The 25,000-nt window shown below is 35.5% G+C and overlaps 1 protein-coding gene across 2 annotated transcripts in view; it reads right to left on the bottom strand.

Annotated features, from left to right (window-relative positions):
• LOC115211706 (Down syndrome cell adhesion molecule) overlaps window positions 1-25,000 on the bottom strand; it is a 292,593-nt gene that overhangs the window by 41,619 nt on the left and 225,974 nt on the right. For both annotated transcript variants that reach the window (XM_036503303.1, XM_036503304.1), the window contains exons 15-27: window positions 19,400-19,603; window positions 17,720-17,870; window positions 16,687-16,823; window positions 14,800-14,931; window positions 14,270-14,443; window positions 12,939-13,009; window positions 11,965-12,202; window positions 10,052-10,198; window positions 8,816-8,971; window positions 7,715-7,854; window positions 5,826-5,985; window positions 2,742-2,856; window positions 1,603-1,757 (exon numbers count right to left, since the gene is read on the bottom strand). In XM_036503303.1, coding sequence (XP_036359196.1) covers window positions 1,603-1,757; window positions 2,742-2,856; window positions 5,826-5,985; window positions 7,715-7,854; window positions 8,816-8,971; window positions 10,052-10,198; window positions 11,965-12,202; window positions 12,939-13,009; window positions 14,270-14,443; window positions 14,800-14,931; window positions 16,687-16,823; window positions 17,720-17,870; window positions 19,400-19,603 — 1,980 coding nt within the window. The remainder of the gene's footprint in view (window positions 1-1,602; window positions 1,758-2,741; window positions 2,857-5,825; window positions 5,986-7,714; window positions 7,855-8,815; window positions 8,972-10,051; window positions 10,199-11,964; window positions 12,203-12,938; window positions 13,010-14,269; window positions 14,444-14,799; window positions 14,932-16,686; window positions 16,824-17,719; window positions 17,871-19,399; window positions 19,604-25,000) is intronic.

Here is a 25,000-nt window from a genome sequence, read left to right as displayed (position 1 = left end):
ACCCCAAGGAAAAACTAAGCTACGAGCATTATATACGTAAGTTGTTGAGTATTGCTGTTTAGGAGATATCTTATGGCACGAGAATAGTATTTTAACTGCTATTTCTAAATTTCGGTATGTGGTGAAGCAAATTTTGCTGAACCCTAATTATAATTATGCTCATAATTATAGAATTTTTGTATAAGTTTACCGGTAATGGTTCTTCTAACATACCGAACTACTTGGTAAAATTATTAATTGATTAATTAATTTTACCCTTTATTATTATTGATAATATATATATATATATATATATATATATATATTTCTTTATTGCCCTCAAGGGGCTAAACATAGAGGGGACAAACAAGGACAGACAAAGGGATTAAGTCGATTACATCGACCCCAGTGCGAAACTGGTACTTTATTTATCGACCCTGAAAGGATGAAAGGCAAAGTCGACCTCGGCGGAATTTGAACTCAGAACGTAGCGACAGATGAAATACCGCTAAGCATTTCGCCCGACGTGCTAACGATTCTGCCAGTTCGCCGCCTATATACACGTATGTGTATATACGTATGTATATACACGTATGTGTGTGTGTGTGTGCATACATTTATATATGTATATATTTGTATGTACATCTACCTCCCTCCCACTACGCATGCACACATACGTTTAAGAGTAAATCTACACATTTACTCTTAACGATTAAATATTGACAGATATACTGCTCTTATTTCAATACAAACATTCCTCTAAGCGGAATGTGTAACTTGCTACGGTATTTGATTATATTTCATTAAGTACAGCTTCATCTGAAGGAATGTAATAGTTTAGTATAATGTGATTGGTTCTATTTCAATATTGAAAAGGTAACAATGAACGAATCGCAGTCATCTTTGTATGAACAACGAATTACTATCAATCAAATTTACACGAGAAGCTGCTCCGTGCAGTAATGATATTTCATGATCTACCATATATTGAAAAAGATAATCTTAAACTAAAGTTCAGGTCTAAAATAGACTCAAATATAGAAAATCTAATAATCAAGTGAACGGTGAAGATATACAGATATTTCGAATGAAACAGTATATTAATCAGACGTTGGGGATAGTGATAAAGTTAGATCAACTTTATGATCTGCATTATGTTGAACCACCACCCAGCTTCATCAAGGGACTTGCTCCGATCAATACTGCTCCTACACGCCAGACGTCCTGATCGTGCGATGTGGCACGGAAATTTGGCTCAGATTATAGTTGCATTCGTCTTTAGCTCAAAATTCTAACTGGGTCCCACCTGCAAGGTCATGCGCTGTTTCTCTTGACATGAGATCACCATGTCATTCATATATGGTTGTGATGCATGCGCCTTGTGTACCCTTATCAGACGGGTAGTCATGATGGGTATACTGGACTTTGCACAGTTTACCCCAGTGTCACTTTGATTACATGCACTGCTCTCTCAATCAATCAATCAATCAATAATGATGATAATAATAATAATAATAATGATGATGATGATAATGATAATAATAATAATAATAATAATAATAATAATAGATAATTACATAACCATTAACCATTTAAAACAAACAAGATTCTCTCTCGACTTACCTATAACTTTAACAGAAATTACAATTTCCTCGATACCATATATATTTTCTGCACGACATGTATAATTAGCTGCATCTGTGAATTGAACACTCTTCAAATTTAAAGAGCCCGACGGAAGCTTTTGCACCGTTTTACTGAGTAGAACTGGTTTGTCTCTGAAGGATAAAAACAAACAAATGCATGATTATAATGATACGAATTTATTTGTAAAATTCGAGTGATAAAAACTAAGAGTCATTCTTTTATATTTTACATTGCACTGTGGCTATACTGGCAAAATGCCTTGAAATGTTTAGTCAAACAAATCGAACCCAGTAGTTTTGCTATCGGTTTCTTTTGCTAAACTGCTCTGTTATGAGGACGTAAACACACCAAAATGGTTTGTGTGTATGAATGCGGGGTGTTCAAATATTGATGCACAAGTCTTAAGGGAAGAAATCAGTGCTGTATGCAGACAAAAGGTGCCTAGTTAAAATCCAATTTGGATTGCCGGATCGAAGTACAGAGAAATTATGTTTTGGTCCATAGTACTTGACACCAATTAAAAGAAAAGAAAGAAATAACAAATATTTCAGTTCAATCACATTGCAAAATCTTCATTAATTTCAATAAAAATACAATTCAATTTATAAGTGGCACTGAAGAAATATGAGTAAATATACATGACTTATGAACATGCGCCCTTTTAAAGCCGTGTGAGTGAAATTGATAAGCGGAAACTGTGTGGAACACTAGCACACACATATAAGTATGTATGTATGTATGTATGTATGTATGTATGTATGTATGTATGTATGTATGTGTGTGTGTGGGGGGAGTGGGGTGGTGGTAGTGGGAGTGTTTGTGTGGGTGTATTTATCTTCGTCCATGACTTAGGGAACTAGTACTTGTTTACGGTTCGGCAAAAGGGACCGATTTGTTAAACTAAATCTATCAAGGCAGTGTTCCAGCATGGCCGCGGTCCTGAGACTGGAACACTTGAAAGATAAAAGACCAATTTATTTTAATATTCTATTAGCTATATTAACAGTTTTAAATACATAAGGATCCAATCTTCTCGAAGTTGTGGACGTTAAAAGAACTTAAATTGAAATTAGAAAAATCCAACAACGAACAAGTTTACAATATATATATCTTACTTCATTATCCATGAAATCAGCGGGATAGGATTTCCACGAGCGTTACATTTCAGAATAGAATTAGTTTTCCAATAGAGAGTTTGCTCCCTTGAGAAATTCGTAATTCGAGCCGGAACTACAAAAGAGAAAAAAAAAAAAATTACCGGCTTAGTGCAGGATTGGAGTTTTCGGAGTGAAAAAAAAAATCTTGTTGGAATGTGGGTATAAATGAGGGAATGCGAAGGAAAAAATAAGAAACATATAAAATCGCACGGTCTCTGTCAAACGAATGATTTAGGGGACGAGTTATAAGGAGAACGGGAAACTAGGTAAAAGGGACAAGCAAGGACTGTAATAAAAAATAATTATATAATACATGAAACTTGCGGCTATACGACAAAATTAAGACAATACATACATCCATCAAAGTCTTACAACAAATGAAATAAATTAGAACAATCAAACTTAAATTCATATAACTAGTTAACGCACAAAATTGCTTTTCAATTAACAAAAGACATTCTTCAATAGTTGTATATATCTGTGTCAGGTGATCCATCTATGTATTGAGTTGTAGAATCTTCATTTGTTAATGTATCAATAAAAAGTCCGGTTGGCGAAAGAAATCTTTTTTCAACCCACATACATGGCAGAAATATTTATACAATTATTGGAAATAGCAAGAAACATATTCATCAGTTATATATAATATACAATGTGTCCTTCATTTTTATGTTTGATGGTAGAGTACTTATATGATAGAGCGGTTTGACGAATATTTGACTGCTATTTCTAGGACGTATAATTATTTTTTTCATTAATGTCCTTGCTTGTCGTTAATTTGTGCAAAATCTAATATTTCGTCCCTCGAAAATCAATACTGGTTTCAAATTTTGGCCCAGGGCCAGCAATTTCGGGGGAGGGAGGAAGTTGATTACACCGATACCAGTGTACGACTGGTACTTATTTTATCGAGCCGAAAGGATGAAAGGCAAAGTCGACCTCGGCGGAATTTGAACTCGGAACCTAAAGACTAACGAAATGCCGCTAGGCATTTTGCTCGGCGTGCGAACGATTCTGCCAGTTTGCCATCTTTTTGAAAATCAATATTCAGAGAGGAAAATTGAATTTAAATTTTCAACTATTACAAGGGAGAGAACTCTTAAATGCAAAATATAAACATAAAAGGTGTTAATTCCCTTGAAAAATCTTTCTCTGAACTCGTGAATGCAGTTCTATAATCTCAATACGTAGAAATGTAAAATCTGCATGCGAATACAAAAACCCGCTTTACGTACCAATTCACTTTATATAACAGAGAATCACTTATACAAATATGTATGTGAAGATGTACGCATTACAAGGGCTTCACTCTTATTTTGGATTATTTGTAACAGACTTTTATTATCACGTTTAGAAGAAAGAAAGCAAATATCACTAAAGTAAACATGAAATATTGAAATATATAGGACTGTAAATTGGTCTCGTGATGTCTAAAGTTTTATTAAGGCATAGCTACTGTAGATGAAATAGCATTAAAATAGATGTTAAAATATGGGTCAGGAACACTGTTTACCACGAACTTATCTCAGTATTATATCTACCATTTCCTAACAGAAAATTTCTAGATGCTCAAAGACACTACATAATGAAACAAACAAAGCAGAATGTGAAAATAAAGACTAGATTTATTCAATATATAACTGGCACTAGAGAAATATGAGTAAATATAAATGATTTATGGTGGAGGCGCAATGGCCCAGTGGTTAGGGTAGCGGACTCGCGGTCGGAGGATCGCGGTTTTGATTCCCAGACTGGGCGTTGTGTGTGTTTGTTGAGCGAAAACACCTAAAAGTCCCACGAGGCTCCGGCAGGGATAGTGGCGACCCCTGTTGTACTCTCTCGCCACAACATTCTCTCGCTCTCTCTTCCTGTTTCTTGAGTAACGCTGCGATGCACTGGCGTCCCGTCCAGCTGGAGGTGGGGGACACTTACGCCACAGAAACCGGGAAACCGGGCCCATGAGCCTGGCTAGGATTGAAAAGGGCGACGTTTTTATAAATGGCTTGAGAATTCACAAATCAGTTGCCGTAGGTTGTAAGGGTGTAAAGTCACTAGAATGAACACCACTATTATATAAGCCTTAAAAGTATTCTATCATTTCGAGATGAATGGAAAAAAATTCTGAGACGAAACAGTTCGGGTGTAGTCTGTTTTTCCTTTGCTCAATACTTAAAATCATAAATAAGCTGTTGTTCTAAACATATCCTTATAGCTTGCGACAGTTTAGGAAATAAAAATAAGTTGTGATGAAGGCGCTATTGGATGGAAGCACTCCGTCGGTTACGACGACGAGGGTTCCGGTTGATCCGAATCAACGGAACAGCCTGCTCGTGAAATTAACGTGTAAGTGGCTGAGCACTCCACAGACACGTGTACCCTTAACGTAGTTCTCGGGGATATTCAGCGTGACACAGAGAGTGACAAGGCCGGCCCTTTGAAATACAGGTACAACAGAAACAGGAAGTAAGAGTGAGAGAAAGTTATGGTGAAAGAGTACAGCAGGGATCACCACCATCCCCTGCCGGAGCATCGTGGAGCTTTAGGTGTTTCCGCTCAATAAACACTCACAACGCCCGGTCTGGGAATCGAAACCGCGATCCTATGACCGCGAGTCCGCTGCCCTAACCACTGGGCCATTGCGCCTCCACTACGAAGGCGCTATTAACCTTTATATAATGACATTGTTACAATAAGAGAATAAGACGAGATCATAAACTCACTCCATATAGAACTTATTATTAATGAATGCATGACGAGTAGCGTCTATCTTCTTGCAAAGCATGAAATTTATTTAGTTACATTGCCAACAAAAATATAACCGAAAAGAGGGAGCACAATTTGTTGTGCCCTTTTCCGTATATTAGTAGTGTATAAATAGTTAGGGAATATAATGAAATACAGACCAAGAGATATTTTTCGAAAGCTCTACTTACTTGATGTATTTACATTGAATATATCAGCATTTGTACCTATATATTTAATGCAAATTATAAACGTACAGAATAAAGTAAAATGGAAATGAAAAGGTTTTGTTTGAAATACCTTTGTCAGTTGGCGTTGCTCGAACCACATCGCTCGGAATGCTTTCACCACCATATGTACATGCGCTCACTGTAAACAAGTACTCCTGTCCTTCTAACAAACGACTTATCATGTAACTTGTCCGTCGAGCTTTGATTTCCAATTTTGGACTCTTTTTATTCTGAATAAATAAAAATAAGTAAATAAGAATAAAATCAATGTAAGCCAGGAGGTATGAGAGGTGAAAATATATTTATTTAATCACGTAAGATCCTTAAGATTATGGTTGTTTGGCAACCTTCTTCAGAGTGGAAGAAATCATGCTTACGTGTTTGTATTAATACGTATGACCGGCGTTATAAAATACAATTGTAAATTCACAAATCAACGCAAATTAAGAAAGCTAGCTCATCAGATCACTATGATTACACCAACGATACTACTCAGAATAGAACCCTGTGTATTACGAGATTTTCTGATTCAAAAGAACATTAAACATTTAATATATTTTAATCCTTTGAATACTGTAATGATTTTGATTCTTTGAATTCTATGGTGGTTTTAATCAGTCTTCTCGAAGAAGTTACTATTTCACTGAACTCTAGTTGATAAGACATATTCTATTACTACAATGGAATTCTATTTAAGAAAAAAAAACACATTTATTCTCATCTGAAGCAATCTATTTCCTGTCACATCATCTTCATATAATCGAAATTGCGTTACAAAGAAAGCGTTTTATTCATTAGATAGAGAATGTACGTTAACCATTACCATTACATAGTTTTTACAGAGCCTTTCTCTACAGAGTCACATATACTTACAAAACCACTCCCTGGAGTGCAACTAGAATATAGGTGTGGCCGTATAACTGTTTACTAATCAACCCACAACAAATGCTTTTCAAGCTTCAAATTTTTGTGATACCCTTAGCACCATCACAGACATAATTCACTTAATTATATTCCATCTTTCTTTCACATCATCTTCAAATATTCTACACATTATACACCTGATCTTAACTAAACCTTTTTCCTAATTTATCTTTCTTAGAGGTTTAATTTTCAGGTACTCTAATCTTCATTTTACTTTACATATATCCACAACAGACGTTAACCGTCTTCTAACAGCTTTCCAGACATGACTGTCCGTAAATTTTTTGGAATACTGTTTGCAAAATTTGATTTTCAATACATATTTTTTAAATTTCAGATTGTAGGAAAACTGAAGTGCACAAACACACCAGTTATTATCCAGTCTACTGAAAGTAGCAGCAGCTGTCAGCAGCTTTGTTAGTTCCAGGTAATGTGCTGAGATACATACCATCAAAAATAACTGTAGACGGGGAACTGTAGTGCTCCAATCGATAACCCTTGCCTGTCTCTGTCCTATTCATTTCTCAAACATGCAAACAGAATAGAACTAACAATTAACATCTCAAACACACACACACACACACACACACACACACACACACACACACACACACACACACACACACACACAGACACACACACAGGGGAGGGGGAGAAGACGCTAATTCAATCTAGTGACTCACTGTTTCCAGCTTCAAGATGTTAACACACTTGACTATATTTCTGCTTAATTTCTGTATATAGTTTTACTTCAATATGAACACATGATATGTTTGCATGATATGCAATATAGCCTTCAACCAATGACATATTCTTCGAAACAGCTGTAAAGAATGATCTTATTTTTGTAACAGCAATGCGTATAGTGACATTTCATACAAATGAAATATTATCGTTTATAATTTGTCCATCTTTTCATCCACCTCTCTCTCAAATATATATATGTATATAACTAGATACTCTTAAACCAGCCAACTCAACAAACCACGAATATTATTAAATGATTCTGATATATTAGAATAAGTATTTACTAACCGGAGGGCCTCTTGAACTGTTTGAATAACGGATTATGTATTTAATGAGAATGCCATTCTGGTGGACCGGAGGTTCCCACAGAAGCAAAACTGTATTTCGATTTTCAGTGATAACTTTCACATTAGGTGGCTGTGACGGTACTGAAACGGTAAGGCAAGGCATGTTATGATGAACTATTTAAATATACTTGTTGTCATAAAATGCCACACACGCATGCACATAGATAGATAGATAGCTAGATTGATAGATAGATAGCTAATAGATAGATAGATAGATAGCTAAATAGATTGATAGATAGATAGCTAAATAGATTGATAGACAGACAGACAGACAGACAGACAGACAGACAGACAGACAGATAGATAGATAGATAGATAGATAGATAGATAGATAGATAGATATACATATGTAAACCGACACATATATCAATATAATGAATTCACTGAATTGCGATAATGTATCGATGTTCAGCAATGTATTATCAATTGAAAATTTAAATATGGTGGACGCAGAACGCCCCCAAAAAGATTAGACTTACGACCGAAAGATTGTGAAGGAAGGTCTCTTTCGAGTTCATAGAAAGATTCAAGGAAAATTCTAACACACACACACATACACACACATATATATATGTGTATATATTCAAACATGTATACCATATAGATATACATACAAGTACATACATATACACAAGTACATACATATATGTGGAGGCGCATGGCTTAGTGGTTTGGGTGTCAGTAACATGATCGTAAGATTGTGGTTTCGATTCCTGGACCGGGTGATGCGTTGTGTTCTTGAGCAAAACACTACATTTCACGTTGCTCTAGTCCACTCAGTTGGCAAAAATGAGTAACGCTGCGATGGACTGGCGTCCCGTCCAGCTGGGGAACACATACGCCATAGAGACTGGGCCCATGAGCCTGGTTAGGCTTTAAAAGGGCGCATTTATTTATTTATTACATACATATAACACAAGTACATACATATACACACAAGTACATACATATACAAATATACACACAAGCATTATGTTATGTATCCTGAAATATTTAAAGAAATATAAGGAAAAATTTAATAAATTTTGCAAAGATATCTTACCATCTTCTCTAGTCATTACATAGATAGGCTCACTCCTTACTCCTTCTCCCATAATAGTGTAGGCCAACACTTGAATGCTGTAGTTGGTATATTTCTTAAGATCTGTTACGACAGTCTCTAGCTTGGAGGTTGTTACATCACTGGCTTCCGTTTCATCTGTAGAATTAAATACAGTTGTAACGATAAGGAATATCAAAATCAGTGCTTCTCAAACGTCTTTTATAATTATCATATTTGTTTTAGTATCTACGATAAAACGAAGAAAGAAGGAAAAAATTGCTTCCAAAATGTTGATCGGCGTTAAAAGTCTTCGCACACATACTTAATTTCCTTAATACAATATATAATGTCAAAGCAACTTTTCGGCCGATAATATTACCAGGTGGTTAGGGCGGCAAGGGGGCAGAATCGTTAGCACGCCGGGCAACACGCCACCATTGTTATCCAAGAGAAAGGCAACGCCCGATACAGCTTGGCACCTGTGACGTCGCACCTAATTTCTACAGCTGAGTGAACTGGAGCAACGTGAAATAAAGTGTCTTGCTCAAGAACACAACACGCAGCCCGGTCCGGGATTCGAAATCACAACCTCACGATCGTAAGCTCGACGCTCTAACTACTGAGCCATGCGCCTTCATTGTGTCCAAGAATAACTTTAAGAGTACTCGTGACTGTAGAATACTGAATCGCTTATGCATAATCCTTTCTGCTATAGACTCAAGGCCTGACATTTTGGAGGAATGGCGCCAGGCGATTACATTGACCCGAGTGCTTGACTGGTATTTATTTCATCGACCCTGATATGAAAGGCAAAGTTGATCTCGGTGGAATGTGAATTCAGAAGGTAAAGACGGATGAAATGCCGCCAAGCATTTTGCTCGGAGTGCTAATGACCCTGCATGCAGTCGCTTATACATAATGCAGGATTCGATTACTCATTTGAAAGAACAACTGTACCTTATCGCCGAGCGACGGAGACCCACCACTATATGGATGAAATTTCCACTACATCGAGTGGCTACGCAAAGCAGAGAGTTTGCAGCATCGTTACACGGTAGGACAGAGTGCATTGCGGTACTTATATCAGCTCTGTACACTCTGAGGCCAATTTCATCCTTTATTCCTTTGCAGTCAATAAATAACGTACCTGTCAAGTATTGAGATTGATTCGCTCTCCCTCCTGCTCTCTCTACTTATTTTTCTTGCAAAAATAAAAGTATAAAATATATGATGTACCTTCATCAGCTCTTACTTCCTTATAAAGGACTTTATAGCCTTGGAGCACACCTTGAACGGTGTAATATGGTGGTTCAACCCATGATATTCGGATATTGTCTGGATTTATATCACGTATGCGGACTTCCTGGGGTGGCAAACTGGGTACTGAAATTAATTTGAACAAATTGCTTTTAAAGATATTTTAATATAAGTAACATAATTCATTGAATCAAACATAAGTAGAGGTCTAGATGATTTATTAAACAGAAGTAATATGTGTTTGTAACTTCGAAGTTTAATCGGTGTCTGCAAGGTTTGATGTTAGTAATATTCTCTTCGGACATTTATTAATAAATAGATGCAAGAAATACGCGAGTAGGGCGGAAACTCCAAAGAACCGATGTCACCCTTATCAAATGGAAGCTCTGGATGTAGTGACTAGTGAGGGCCTGAAAGTTTGTACACGTGTTAGGAGACTTCGCAGATCAGTAATAATGAGTACTGCCTTTTTCCTCAGACGAAAGGGAAAAAAAATCAGATATGTATCTTGGTACCCTAGTTTTTAGGTTAACTCATTTCCTATGATGTATAAACAAAACATTTCATAAAAGCCAAAATCTCCCTAAATATGAAGTATCAAGAATGTCTGGTAGTCAACTCTATTGTTCGTATCGTTTAGCAAATGGGAGAAAAAATACGTTTTGTATAGCATACTGGATTATCGTATTACCACTGAAAATATTCAATTTTGCTAATGTAAATAAATGAAATATTCCCGGGTGAATTATATTAGGTGTTGTCAATTGGTTGAAACTAAACAAACTTGACATTTGATAGCTAATGTCTCGTTAATGTGGACAAAATACTATAAAGTATCTCTACAAATAATACTCCATCTCCACAGCTGTTCCTGTCTCGTGACGTAATTGAATAATTAAATAACTTATGTTGTTTTTGTTGCATAGCTCTAGATATTTCGAATTGTGCACTCTTATTACCAGTCATGGATATCTCATCTTTTCTTCTGGCAAGATCATCCAAAGATTCATATCATATTTTTCCTTCCTGCTTTAACAAGAACACGTGTTATATGAGGGATATTAACTACTAAACGCAGGCATGGTTGTGTAGTTAAGAAACTCACTTTGCAACGGAGTGGTTTCGGTTTCGCGTTCCCTGCGCGACACCTTGTCTTCTAATATAGACTTGGGCCGACCACTGCCTTGTGAGTTAATTTGGTAGATAGAAACTGTGTAGAGTCGTATGTATGCCTGCATTTATGTATGTATGTATGTATGTATGTATGTATGTATGTATGTATGTGTGTATGTATGTGTGTATGTATGTGTTATGTCGCACGTTCGGATGAGTAGAAGGCATCCGAACGTGCGACATAACACATACATACATACATACGTACACACATACTCTACTCTACTCTCACCGCTACTCGACTCTCTACTCTCTTTCCGACTGCTACCTTGACGTCTAAACTTCTCCCTCTATATCTACGTATCGGGCTAGCCTTCTTCATTGTCTGGGGGCGTCCACACAACAGTATGTATGTATGTATATATGTATGTATGTATGTATGTATGTATGTATGTATGTATGTATGTATGTATGTATGTATGTATGTATGTATGCATGCATGTGTGTGTGTGTGTGTGCATGTGTGTTCTGTCGCCCATCACCACTCCAAAAACCTCTGTTGGTTTGTTTATTTCTTCATCGCGTAGCTGTTCAGCAATTGAGTTCAATTATAAGTACAAAACGACTACAAAAAGCGGTATCCTAGCAAGATCGCAGTCTAATGAATGAAACAAGTACAACGTAAAAAAGAAAGGCAATTTACTGAATTATCGTAATTCATGCGTGCGTGCTGTGAAAACAACTGTGTACCAAAGATTTGCGTCATGTTTTATACTCACCGTCTTCTAAAGTAAAAGCTGTTACATCGTCTGTTATTGGTCCTAAACCTTTTGAATTGTAAGCACGGACATGTAGGTCGTAACGAGTGAATTTCAAAAGATCTTTGATCTGTTGCTCCAAATCGCTGTTATTTTCAGTCAGCTTTTTTCGATAAACATACGAATCACTGGAATTGTGACGTTTGTATCCAATATAGTAACCCAAGATTTTGCCATTTTGTTCTTGGTAGAGAGGAGCCTGCAGTTATTAAAAGTGGTACAATTAGGAACAATTCACTACAAACATTTGAGTAACAGTCATCTGTTATACATTAGTATAGGCACGGTTAATTGCAGATTATTAGGAAACAAGTACGAAATAAGAACGGCAATGATTTAGGTTTCGTCTGAATTTTTGAATTAAATTTGTAATGGAAATTTTTTCTTAATCATTATTAAAACCACATGAAACACTAAACGCTGGGAAGTATAACTGAAAACATTAATACTGAATTAACTCGATTTTATTCACGCAATATGGTAAATCCTTTCGCATACTACTACTACTACTACTACTACTACTACTACTACTACTACTACTACTACTACTGCTGCTGCTGCTGCTGCTGCTGATGATGATGATGATGATGATCCTATCTACTCTAGGCACAAGGCCTGAAATTTAGGGAAGCGGGCTAGTCGCTTGGATCGAGCCCGGTGCTTGATTGGTACTTATTTTATCGACCCTGAAAGGAAGAAAGATAACGTCGACCTCAGCGGAATTTGAACTCAGAACATAAAGATGGACGAAATGCCGCTGAGCATTTCTCCGGTGTGCTAACAATCGTACCAGCTGAAATTTTAAAAGGCCGTACCTAAATAATACTACAAAGTAATTTTTCAGACACTCGGTCTAATGTGTCTTCTTTCATCGTCAGGACAGCTATAACATAATTAATAATGATTATTATCAGAGAAACAAAATACTTCCTTACCCGCCAAGTGACTTTTAAGGATGTTGATCCGCTTGCTTGTACTCTAACATCTGTAGGTGGTCCTGAAGGCACTGCAAGGAAAGGGTTGAAACATATAAATTAAAAAGAAAACGTAATACAAACGTAATACAACCTGCATTAAACTTAAGTGGAGCTAAATCTTAAAATAATATCTCAGTTCAGTTGTAAGTGGACAATATATTTCTAGAGAGTAAATAATATTAGTTTGAAGCTTAGCAACTGCCAGCTATCATTGATTTGTTATTTTGTGAAGAGACTAATTATTTCGAGCTTAAACTACCGAAACAATGACTATTATTTCAATGCCAGGTCAGCTCCGACAGACCATACCTATGATCCGAACAAGGCCAGCAACGTTCACATTCTTCAAGGTCTTGCAGACCGGTTGTAGGATGTTCCGAGACAGGCGACCCAGTTTACATGCTTGCAATAGACTGGAATCTGGTGAAATCATCTGAGATGATTTTGTTTAACTGGACAATGGTTTATGCCTACTAATAACACAAAATAGCTCATACAGTTACCCTCTACAAAATTTTTTTCACGGGACTTCCATAGACCTGAAACTGCGAAAGCACCTGCCGAAATATTTTCTGATGGTTTAACCAAAGGAACAAGGTTAGCAACATTCACGCTTTTAAAGGTCTTGCAGAATGGTTGGAGGAAATTCCGAGACAGGCGATCCAGTTTACATGCTAGCAATAGACTGGAATCTGGTGAAATCATCTGAGATGATTTTGTTTAACTGGACAATAGTTTAAGCCTACCAATAACACAAAATATCTGATACAGCTACCCTCTACAAATTTATTTTTCACGGGAATTCCATAGACCTGAAGCTGCGAAGGCACCTGCCGAAAGTAGCGCTCAAGGGAATCGACTTCAAAACCAAAACCAAAACCACGGAGTTGTGAAGCAATGTTCTTAACCACACTACCACACCTGCGCTCATCTATATTTACACTACGTTTCAATCAGTATTATCTCTAATAATAGTCTGGAGTTAAATTATCCAATCTGTGTTTTTTCAATACATTAAAGTGCTATTAAAGGGAAATTTGGTTGCTATTTATATTAAGTTAAGTGACTACGTTGAGGTTCCCCCATTTACGGAATCCCAATCAGGCCATTGGTGTGATTTGAAGGAAGAACTTAGAGGAGGAAATGTAAACACTAATGCAAATGCCTTATATGTGAGGAATAGGCTAAATACACAATGTCGAGGGAGAAAGAAAATAATTCTGCATTATCTTGCCTGATTTATGCAAAATTTTGACGAATGTGATAATGAAATTTTTCTTCATTCTTACCTTCTTCATCAGTTGACACAGTTATGACCGTGCTGGGTGACCCAGTTCCAATTGCATTTATAGCTAAGGCGCGAATTTGGTATTTATAGGACGGATGTAAACCTGAAATACTACCTGCCGGAATATCATCTGTTGCTATGACAGTCACATTGGACGGAGCTGGTTTCCAAATATCTGCAAATAGAACAAACACAAAATGACTTTGGATGAATGTCTGGCCTCTTTCTTTCTAATATAGCAGTTAAGGGAAGCTTAATTCGATGGCAAACATTAGAGTAAAGTATACCATATGGTTTATTTTATAGGTAATGGATGTACTGATTTGATAAAACTATCTTGTTTTTATTTCTATAGTTCATATTAGACTTAGATAAATGTCTATACTGCGAGGTCATGGGCATAGTTCCTTCCTAATTACCAGAACTATGAACGAAAATAGAATATAACAACCAATACCACGTTAAACCCATCATACACAGTTCTGCTGATTACAATGAAGGTCTCTGTTTTCTCAGATATTCTTAGCTTACCAGATTCATTCTTGAATTGCAGCACGTACGATGTGATGTAACTGTTGCCATTATAAGGTTCTTCCCAGGATATATTCACAGAACGACTGGCACGATTCTCTAGTTTCAAGTGAACAGGCCGTTCTGGAGGTTCTGAATTAAAGAATACAGGAGACATAAGGAAATTAATATCAGAAAAATTCTTCAGAAAGATATATTCATACGTGGAATAATTATTGTATTAAAAATATAAATATATATAAAAATATATGTAAATATGTATCAGTATAAATATACAATAATAATAATAATAATAATAATAATGATAACAATAATAATAATAATAATGATAACAATAATAATAATAATAATGATAACAATGATAATAATAATAATAATGATGATGGTGATGATGATGATGATGATGATGATGATGATGATGATGATGATGATGATGATGATGATGATGATGATGATGATGATGATGATGATAAATATGACAGTTTAAAATTTAATAGTTTAAAATTAACTTTTTATATTTCAAACAAACACCATTTCCCCATATTTTTAAAAAACTACCATTCGATAAATTATACAAACTTCACATTTTATATCTCTGAGGAGCAGAAGTATTGTCTATAAATGTTTATCAATATAGGATTTCATTATAGAGACAATAGTTTTGCGAAACGATCGTAAGATGCTTTAAAAACTTTAGTTCGCCCTACAAAATATAGTAGCAGAATTTCTCCCAAGTTGCTACCAACTGTCTTAAAGTTACGCACATTGAATATTGTAGCCTTAGATAACTTATGTTATGAAATATATGTGAATATAAATATTCATTTTATTAGTATCTTATCCGAATCGACGAAGGAGCCACTACATTGGCGTTTACTGTGCTAGATATAGTAACTAAATCTCCTTCAAACGATGAGCGGTGCTGAAAAGTTCTTGGCTTTGGGTAAAAGAAAACGAATGAGGGTCAGTTAATTGTGATTTTATTCAACATATTCATCTCGCAGGTGCACACACTTACTACAACGGTCATTCAGTTTTTCTAAATCTTGTAAAACACTGAGAAAAGTTGGGTCTCCAATAGGCCTTTCGCAAAGTTCTTAAAACCAGCAACTTTTCAGCACTCTCTCGTACAATCTGCTGTCTTATAGTTGTGCATATTGGATAATATAGCCCTAAGTAAATTGTGTATGTAATATAAAACAGTACAGTTATTCATCTCAAGTTTGCTTAATCAGAACCGATCTGGCTTAAAATATCTAAGATTTAGCAATTACTCAGGGACGAAAAGCAAAGCTGACATCGGGATAATGTGAACTCATGATGCTGAGAGAGGAAATGTCAAATTATAGAAAAGTATTCAGTCTACAAACTCATTGCTATAAATCTTAAATCTTAATAAATAAAAACGGTAACAATTTTACATTTTCATTCTTGAAAAAAATCTATAAACATTGTAACTATTTTTCTCATCTTACTTCTCATCAAAAGCAGTGAGCTGGCAGTAGCGTTAGCACACCTGTCGAAACGCTGAGCAATATTTCGCTCGTTGCCATGTTCTGAGGTCAAATTCCGCCGAGCTCGACTTTGCCTGTCATCCTTCCGGAGTCGATAAATTAAGTACCAGTGAAACACTGGGGTCGATATAATCGACTAGTTCACTCCTCCCAAAATTTCAGGTCTTGTGTCTTTAGTAGAAAAGATTATTACTCCTAATCAATCAATCAATCAATCAATCACTCCTAATCAATCAATCAATTACTCCAAGTTTTACTCCTAATCAATCAATCAATTAACAGTTTTAAACTGCTCATGGCATGTCAATAAAGACCTTGGCTTGACCAAGTATTGTAATATAGTAGATTTTAATGAATAGTTCAATGCACTCACCTACGACAATAAGGCGGCGTGTTGTTTCTCCATAGCCATATTTGTTTTCAGCATTACAAACATAGATGCCACTGTCTTCTCGAACCGCACCAGTTACGTGCAGACGTGAAATGGTGCCAATATTCTCCACTTTTAATCTAAAGAAACAATGGATCAAATACAAAAGAATCTGTAAAACAATATACGGAAGGACAAGACGATAAAGGAAATAAAGTTTATGTAAAGATAATTCTGTAAACAAATACAACACTAATTAATATTTTTAATTCAATATAGTGTTGAGTAGCTGTAAATAAAAATACAGTTCTGATGCATCAAGGTTGTAATCTGGTTTCAAAACACAGAATCAATTACGTTTAGAGTCAAAACACAGAGTCAATTACGTTTAGAGTCAAAATACAGAGTCAATACAGAGTCATGTGATAATGTAATGTTCATGATTTTCCAAGGCTATTTTCTATATAAGTCACCTCTAAAACCATGTAGTTCAACTGGCACATAGTGTAAGCTCAAAGGTTTTCAGTAGTTTGTATTCTGTGATTCTGAATCACACGAACAAGGCTGCAGAAGCTACAACTGGTACGAAATATGTATAAACACACGTCGACAATGACGTTTCTAGAGTCATAGTAACTGCATTTCTTTTCTATGACATTCTGCCATCACTAAAGAGGAGAGGTGCATTGGATGACGTAGACATACATTACGGCTATTTTCATGTCTGACTCTCTCTTTGTGTGTATGTGTGTGTGTGTGTATGTGTGTGTGTGTGTTGTGTGTGTGTGTGTGTGCGTATTATCTTGACATCAGGAGCTAATTGCAAACGTGCGTCGCCGCCATACAAAATGTTGTCCGTTTAACATTATCTGTAAAAACATTTCCGTTGATGGCGAATACTATATCTTGTTTGGAAATAGGTGAGGGTTGGCGCGGCAGGGTATATGTGATCATAAAAACATCCACTTAATTAATCTGATAACCAGAATCGATCAGACTCTATTGAATTTTATGAAATATGAGGTAACATACTAACCTTGAATTGGTTTTACTATTTATAGTATCAGAACCAAAACGCCATGTCACGAAAATCGGTTCATCTCCACTCGCTTTACATTCCATGGTGCTATTCTCTGATTTCTTAACAGTGTAATTTTTCTGACTATCGTCTTCATACCTTGCAGGAACTAGTCAATAAAATAGATTGATTTAGAAAGAGGAATCGATTAGTCTTGTATTTAAGGTAATAATTAACAGGTATTCCTCAGTAATAGGTTTATAATAACAGTAATCAACATTGAATTGTTGGCAATCCTTGTAAAAGAAGAATTTTTCTTTTATTTATTTCAGAATTTGGAATTTCTATAGAATACCGAATAATCGCATCTTAACAAACACTCTTAAATTATGCAATGCTCCTACCGAGTCTTCTATTGGACATTGCCAGATAATTGTTTAATTGCTCGGATTGGAAGTGCCTGATAGACACAAGTTTCTTAAGCAGGTTATCAACCAAATTGGAGGAAATTGATTCTGTCAAGGGTTAGAAACCGGTTCATACATTCGATTTTTTAATGAGGATTCTTCACAAATGAATAGAAAAGTCGATATGGGAGAGATTTGAACTGAGGATAAAAATATCCGGAGCATTCCTGTTTATTAACAATCCTGAAATTTTGGGGAAGTGGGTAGTCTATGATTACATCGACCAAAGTGCTCGAATGGTACCAATTTCATTGGCCCGGAAACAATAACAAGCAAAGTCGACCTGGTGGTATTTGAACTCAGAAAGTAAAAACGGATGAAAAGCTGCTAAGTATTTTCTAAGGTGTGCTAGCAATTCTGCCAGTTGGTCACCCTTTCCTGTTTATTAATAATGATTGCATGTTGGCACAATTCTAAAAAAAATCTTAAAATAAATAAAATTAAATTGACACATACATATTAAGCCTTGTCGAAATTGAACTCATAACGTTACGGGATGTAACTTAATAGGGTAAAGAATTTAGTCCGGCGCTCTACTGATTCCCCTACTCCTATATTTTATTTGTAACAATGGAAACAAGAGAATACATATTTATTCAGTTGTAGTCAAGTGGACCCTCTCCTTGGCTAGAACTTTTTATAGATCCCGGAAAAAATGAAAGGTATGGTCGAATGAAAGGTAGGTCAATGGAGCCATAAGAAAAAGAAGGCGAGGAATTTGGTTATCCGGTGCGCTAATGTTTCAATTAGCACTCGCTTTCCATTGCTTAATAGAAAAAGACTTCTGATTATCATCAGTATTGTTATATCCAAGGAGTGCAGAACACAATATCAGAAGCCATTACTTCTCGCCAAGTTTTGTTTGCAATGTAGACCGGATGCATAACGGTGAAGCAAGCTGAAATATCAGTTTAGGTCACTAGTCAAAGCCATTTCACTCTACTTACGTGGGTCATATCGTTTAAGAATCTGACCCTATGCCTAAAAATCTCAATTTTCTTTTTCTACATTTTCTGTAAGGTATGATCTTGGGGCATTTTTTACGCCAAGATTGTAATCGGGTTTCACATCATATTATATCTCGTTGATATCTCTGATACAATTGGTAAAGGAATAAGCATATCTCTTTCTCAACAAAAAAAAAAGAACGATGTAATTTTATAAAATTGAGTTGCATTATTCATTTAATCGACTTAGAATAATTGTCACTAAAAACTGTTTCTCAACTTACTGTGAACTGTTAATTGAGCAACCCTACTTAAAGGATAACCAATGCCATTACTAGCACGACACAGATAATAGCCATGATCCGTTTCCTCGGCTGAATTAATCAACAGAGTTCCATTTTCTAATAGTTGCATTCGTGCGTCACCCGTTTGTGAAGATGATGTACTTTGAGTATAATTCATGTCAACATAGTTTCCGAGAATGTTTCCTGAAAAAGAAAAGAATCAAAATTAACAACTTATGTAAACATTGATCTCGTACATTGGCAAAGCTACACCTGTACAATGTAGGGATTGAGAATGGAACCGACTGCATTATATGACATAAAACATTCTTGATGAAGCCTGAAGTGTTTTTAATAGCGAAGTCAACATAAACAGGACTGAACGTCGAAGCATGTAATTAAATATTGAGTTATCATTATTTAGGTAGAAGGTCATATATTTTATGAAATAGTAGTGTCGATTCAATCGACCTCCGTACTGATTGATCTTAACAAAGTTTGAACTTAAAACGTATTTAGTCGTAACTAAATACCAAAATATATTTTGTCTGTTATTCTACCTATTCAGTGTTCTAAATATTGATTTCTGGCAGCTGCAGCCGCATGGCCTCCATTTTGAGTAAAGTCGATGAAACCTATTTCGAAAGACTGTTACTTTATTTTATCGACACTAGAAGAATTTGAACTCAGAGCCTAATGGATCGTATCTAAGTAGTGTGAAATATTTTGTCCGATAGTCTACCAGCCTACCTTTTGTAGAAAAATTTCAATAATAATTATTACATGAACACAAGGCCAGAAATTCCTCGGGCGAAAATATTTTTATAGTGCTAGGAAGAAAATATTTTAGTTTTTGGACATTAGTATTTGATCTGGAATGTACTTTTTTGACACCCGGAGGGTAGCAATTGTTGAGTTCAGCGGGATTTAAATGCAAAACGTGAAGATAAGGACAGATACTACAAGGTCGTATGTGAATACCCCCAAATTATCCTTTCCACTTCTCTAAGTGTCTTTAAGAAACTAGACTATTGTTCAAAATGTCTTCTAGCGCATAGTAGCTGTACAGATTAATAATTATTTCAAGTATACGCAAAAAAACAGATTCTTTTTCTAGTGAGTGGGGTAGTCCAGTACTTGACTGGTACTACTCAGTATCTGTCCCTCAAGGTTAAAAGGCTAAAATTGACTTCAGAAGGATTTTCATCTGAGAAGATAAACAGCAGGAATACATATCAAAAGGGATCGTATCCGACACTAACGATTTTCCCAGCTTACCGCCTTCGTGCGCAAAGTAATAATGGTAATAACTTCCGCATTTAAAGACCGAAGTCTGCTTGGAAAATAATTCTTACTGATTATTTTCTTGTTTTATGTACAATAAATGTCAAACTTCTAAACTTTTTCCTATATAACATTTGTGTTGATATATCTGATCTTTTTCTACCTCAGCAGAAATATGAAAAAGAGGTAAAAAAAAAAATAAAGAAAGATAATTTACTATGCGTTGATTTGTCATGGTTGAATATCAAAGACTCATTTGAAAGCGTAAATTCAGTGCTGCAAGCTAACGAAATCGTTCTTAATTAGAAGTTGTTTCCGCTGGTGTCTCTATTGAGTTATGTACGTACTAATTGTTTGCGATAATGGTTGAATATACCTCTAAATATTGTGCTCGCTGCAACAGTATATGATGCCGACTGACTTGCGTGTTCGTAGAATATGAGAGGGTAACTATCTCGAGAGTTCAAACGTCTGTCTGTTTAAATATCATTTATCATCGTAATAAACGTCAGAACCCGAACTTGCCAATCTTTGTTTATTCAAACAATTATGGGATTGATAAATGAGCGGCAGCTTGCCATATAGCTTATTTAATGTGTCTAACGATGAATTTAATGTAGATAGATGCATCCATCACCATCATTATTTATTAGCCACAAGGACCTAACGTATACAAAACATGTTATACAGAAGGGTTAAATGTACAAGTGGACATGTGCAAGGAAAATAAACAGTGAGTCAAAATCCAGTACATGAAAAAAGAAAGGTAAAATACAGACTCTCTCACACGAAAAGTTTGGACACCAGCATCCCGGAAAGACCAAATATCCTTTCATTTCAAACCGCTTTCCGATTCTAGTACATAAAACTGGGTTTTGTGTATTCATCCATGAACATCTTTGGTTGTCACCAAACCGTGAAGTCTCTTACGTATTCTGGGGAAAACTCAATCAGCCATTATAGATTCTTGGTGTGGTATTTATCGACAATTTCTCATCTCGGGGCTTGTTGTCTTCGTCTCCTCTATCCTATGCTATCAACGCAGTTACTCTCCAACCAGACACAGTAAGCTATCGTTTTTCGTTTGGAGAAGCATGAAATGTACTGAGAGATTTCTAGGATCCTACTAGTCTTTCGTCTGGCTCTATTGCAAAACAAAAGTATATCGATTTTCTTCTAAACACTCCTCTTCGTGACATACCTAATCTAGAGCTGGTTAATAGGTAGCATTTCCTCAACATTAAAAAATTCTGAGTTACGTTGCTCTTTTACTTGTAAGCCTGGCACTTACTCTATCGGTCTCTTTTGCCGAACTGCTAAGTTACGGGGACGTAAACACGCCAGCATCGGTTGTCAAGCGATGTTGGGGGGACAAACACAGACACACAAACATATATACACACACACACATACATACATACATGCATATATATATATATATATATATATATATATATATCTATATATATATATATATATATATATATATATATATACGACGGACTTCATTCAGTTTCCGTCTACCAAATCCACTCACAAGGCTTTGGTCGGGCCGAGGCTATTATAGAAGACACTTGCCCAAGGTGCCACGCAGTGGGACTGAACCCCGAACAATGTGGTTGGTAAGCGAGCTACTTACCACACAGCCACTCCTACGCCTATAATGTTGATTTTTTAATATACAAATCTTGTTTATATTATTAAATTAATGTTTTCGGCATCAATCAGTTTTGTTATTCAATGTACCATTTTGTATCTGTTAAACTTTTAGCTCGAGACTCTTTTGTCAAACGACCTATTTTCTATATGATTTTTTGTTGTCTTTATAATTGCATTTGAGAAAAGACAAAAAATCTGAAGAGAAACGATGACTAGTTTTACATTTTTACTGTTTTAAAAAATGTTTTTTTATCTTTACCTAAGACCTGCTCGATATCATTTGACAATTGTCATGTCTTTTTATATAAACTGTCACAGAATTATAGTTCTGCGTTCTTTTAAAGTAGGCCAAATCATTAAAGTTATGGTTTTGATAATATTTGCAAACTATTTGTTGCATTCATAAAACAGGAGATTCTTTTGAAATTAAAATGAGAATGATATTCACAATTTTGTTTTATTAATCAGGCACAACATAAATTATTTCCATGTTGGGTATCAAATACAAAGCAACTACTATTGCCACCACCACCACCACTACTACCACCACCACCACCACCACCACCACCACCTCCACCACCACCACCACCACCACCACACACACTACTACTACTACTACTACTACTACTCTACCACCACCACCAGTACCACTATTACTACTACCACCACAACCATCACCACCACTACTGCTTGTAGTACTACTGCCACTATTACTACCACTATTACTACTACTGCTGCTGTTGCTGAGTTTACTAAAAAATACTATTAATAATAATCATGATGGTAGCTTATTGTATATGTAGTGCTCATATACACTATATCTCGTCGATAAATGTAACAGCAGGGACAGAAAATAGCAATAAGTCAAATAAAGAAAGACAGCAATGAAAGCCAGAGTTACATGCACAGAATACAGAATAAAGGACGAAATGACAGAAAATTGAGCAGTAAAAGTGCCTATGTCAAATGTAGCTCATTAATGCGCGAATTTTGCCTATTTTAGTCAAAAGAACAATGACAGAATACGAGTTCTAATCTTATTGTGTGACCTCTGAGACAGATGAACAAAAACACAAGTAGAACACAATTTAGGATAGAAGTTTTCTTAACGCCGGAGATCTGGTCTGTTTGTATACCATCGGACGCCCGATGATCAAGTAGTAGTGTAAAACCGGAGGAAGTATATTGCATAGAATACCATTACGAAGGACAATGCTGCATGTATTATGTATATATATATATATATATATATATATATATATATATATATATATATTGCTGTATTTCGGGATGATCATTTTTTTTTGCCAAATAAACACGTGTACTATATATTTTTTATTCACCTGTTTATTACTGTTCTTCTTTTATTATTTTAACTCATGCCCATCGTCCGGAAATCTTTCGTTACAGATATGTGACGAAAGATGTCTGGATAATGGACATGAGTTAAATAATAAAATAAGAACAGTAATAAACGAGTGAGATATATATATACATTATTTACATTATTTACAATTGACGGATATTTGTTCTCATCTTGTTTGTTGTTTGGGGGGAAATTTCGAACCTGGGTTCTCATTCCTAAGGTATTTTCGAAATTTCCCCAAGACACCTGATGAAGGCCGGAAGGTATATCAGCTGAAACGTTGTGTTAACAACAAACAAGATGAGGACAAATATCCGTCGAATTAAATAATGTACATAATTCCTCATCTCTTAATTATAAAAAAGATATATACCCTGATGTCTTGTGTGGATTCATTTGTAAGTAATTAAAAAATATATGTGATATATAAATGAGAATATAGTTAAAGATAATAATCTGCTACAGTGTCCTTTTAACCTGTTCAGCTCGTTACCCTTCTGTCCTTCTTAGCTGCTATCGAATCTTCAATACATTATGTCACCCAACGGCAAGAAATCGTTCATACTTACTAAATGATTTTTGCTGACAAACGACTATTTGTTAACTTCATTGTATTCATTAGTGTTTTTTGTTTTATTAATTAATTAAGATACAAACAAGACATTATAGTGGGAAATAATAATTGGGAGTCTGAAAGTTGAAAGGAGCAAGTAGATGAAAGTTGAAACACGCAAAGAAAGAGAACAACATTGAAAACGTGGAGTAGATGAAGGGAAACAAATAAAGAGGAAGTTTGGGAATGATCGAATTTGATCGAATTTATAGAACCAACATGAAAGACAAAAAAAGGATCTAAAAAAGACAGAAATGTATAAGGTAAAACTCTAGAACTGTTTGGGATGCTGATGGTAGTACGGTCATCAAAAGCAAGGTCTTAACAAAAAATCCCTTTATAAGTTTTGATTATAATTTAAAAAAAAATTTTTGTGTCTATATTTACTAGCGATTACAATATGAATGTATTTTATTACAACTGCTTCTATTGGTTGTAGAAAAAAACCAACCCATGCATTACTTCCGGTTTAGTTTTCTACGAGCTTACATCAACGAGAAACACTGGAAATATATTTCTATGTATCGGTTTTACGCCGTTAATAGATTCTTTGTCAATTTTAGAAGCTCCAGTAGATATTGTCCAATAACAAGCATATAAATTTCCTTCAAAACAACCGTTGCATTTCCATTTTTTTTTATATCGAATCAAGCGCTCAGATTTTCTGGCGCATTTCAAT

Source organism: Octopus sinensis, linkage group LG5, assembly GCF_006345805.1.
Source record: "Octopus sinensis linkage group LG5, ASM634580v1, whole genome shotgun sequence".
Taxonomy (NCBI): Eukaryota; Metazoa; Mollusca; class Cephalopoda; order Octopoda; family Octopodidae; genus Octopus; species Octopus sinensis.
This window is presented reverse-complemented; position numbering and strand designations above follow the sequence as displayed.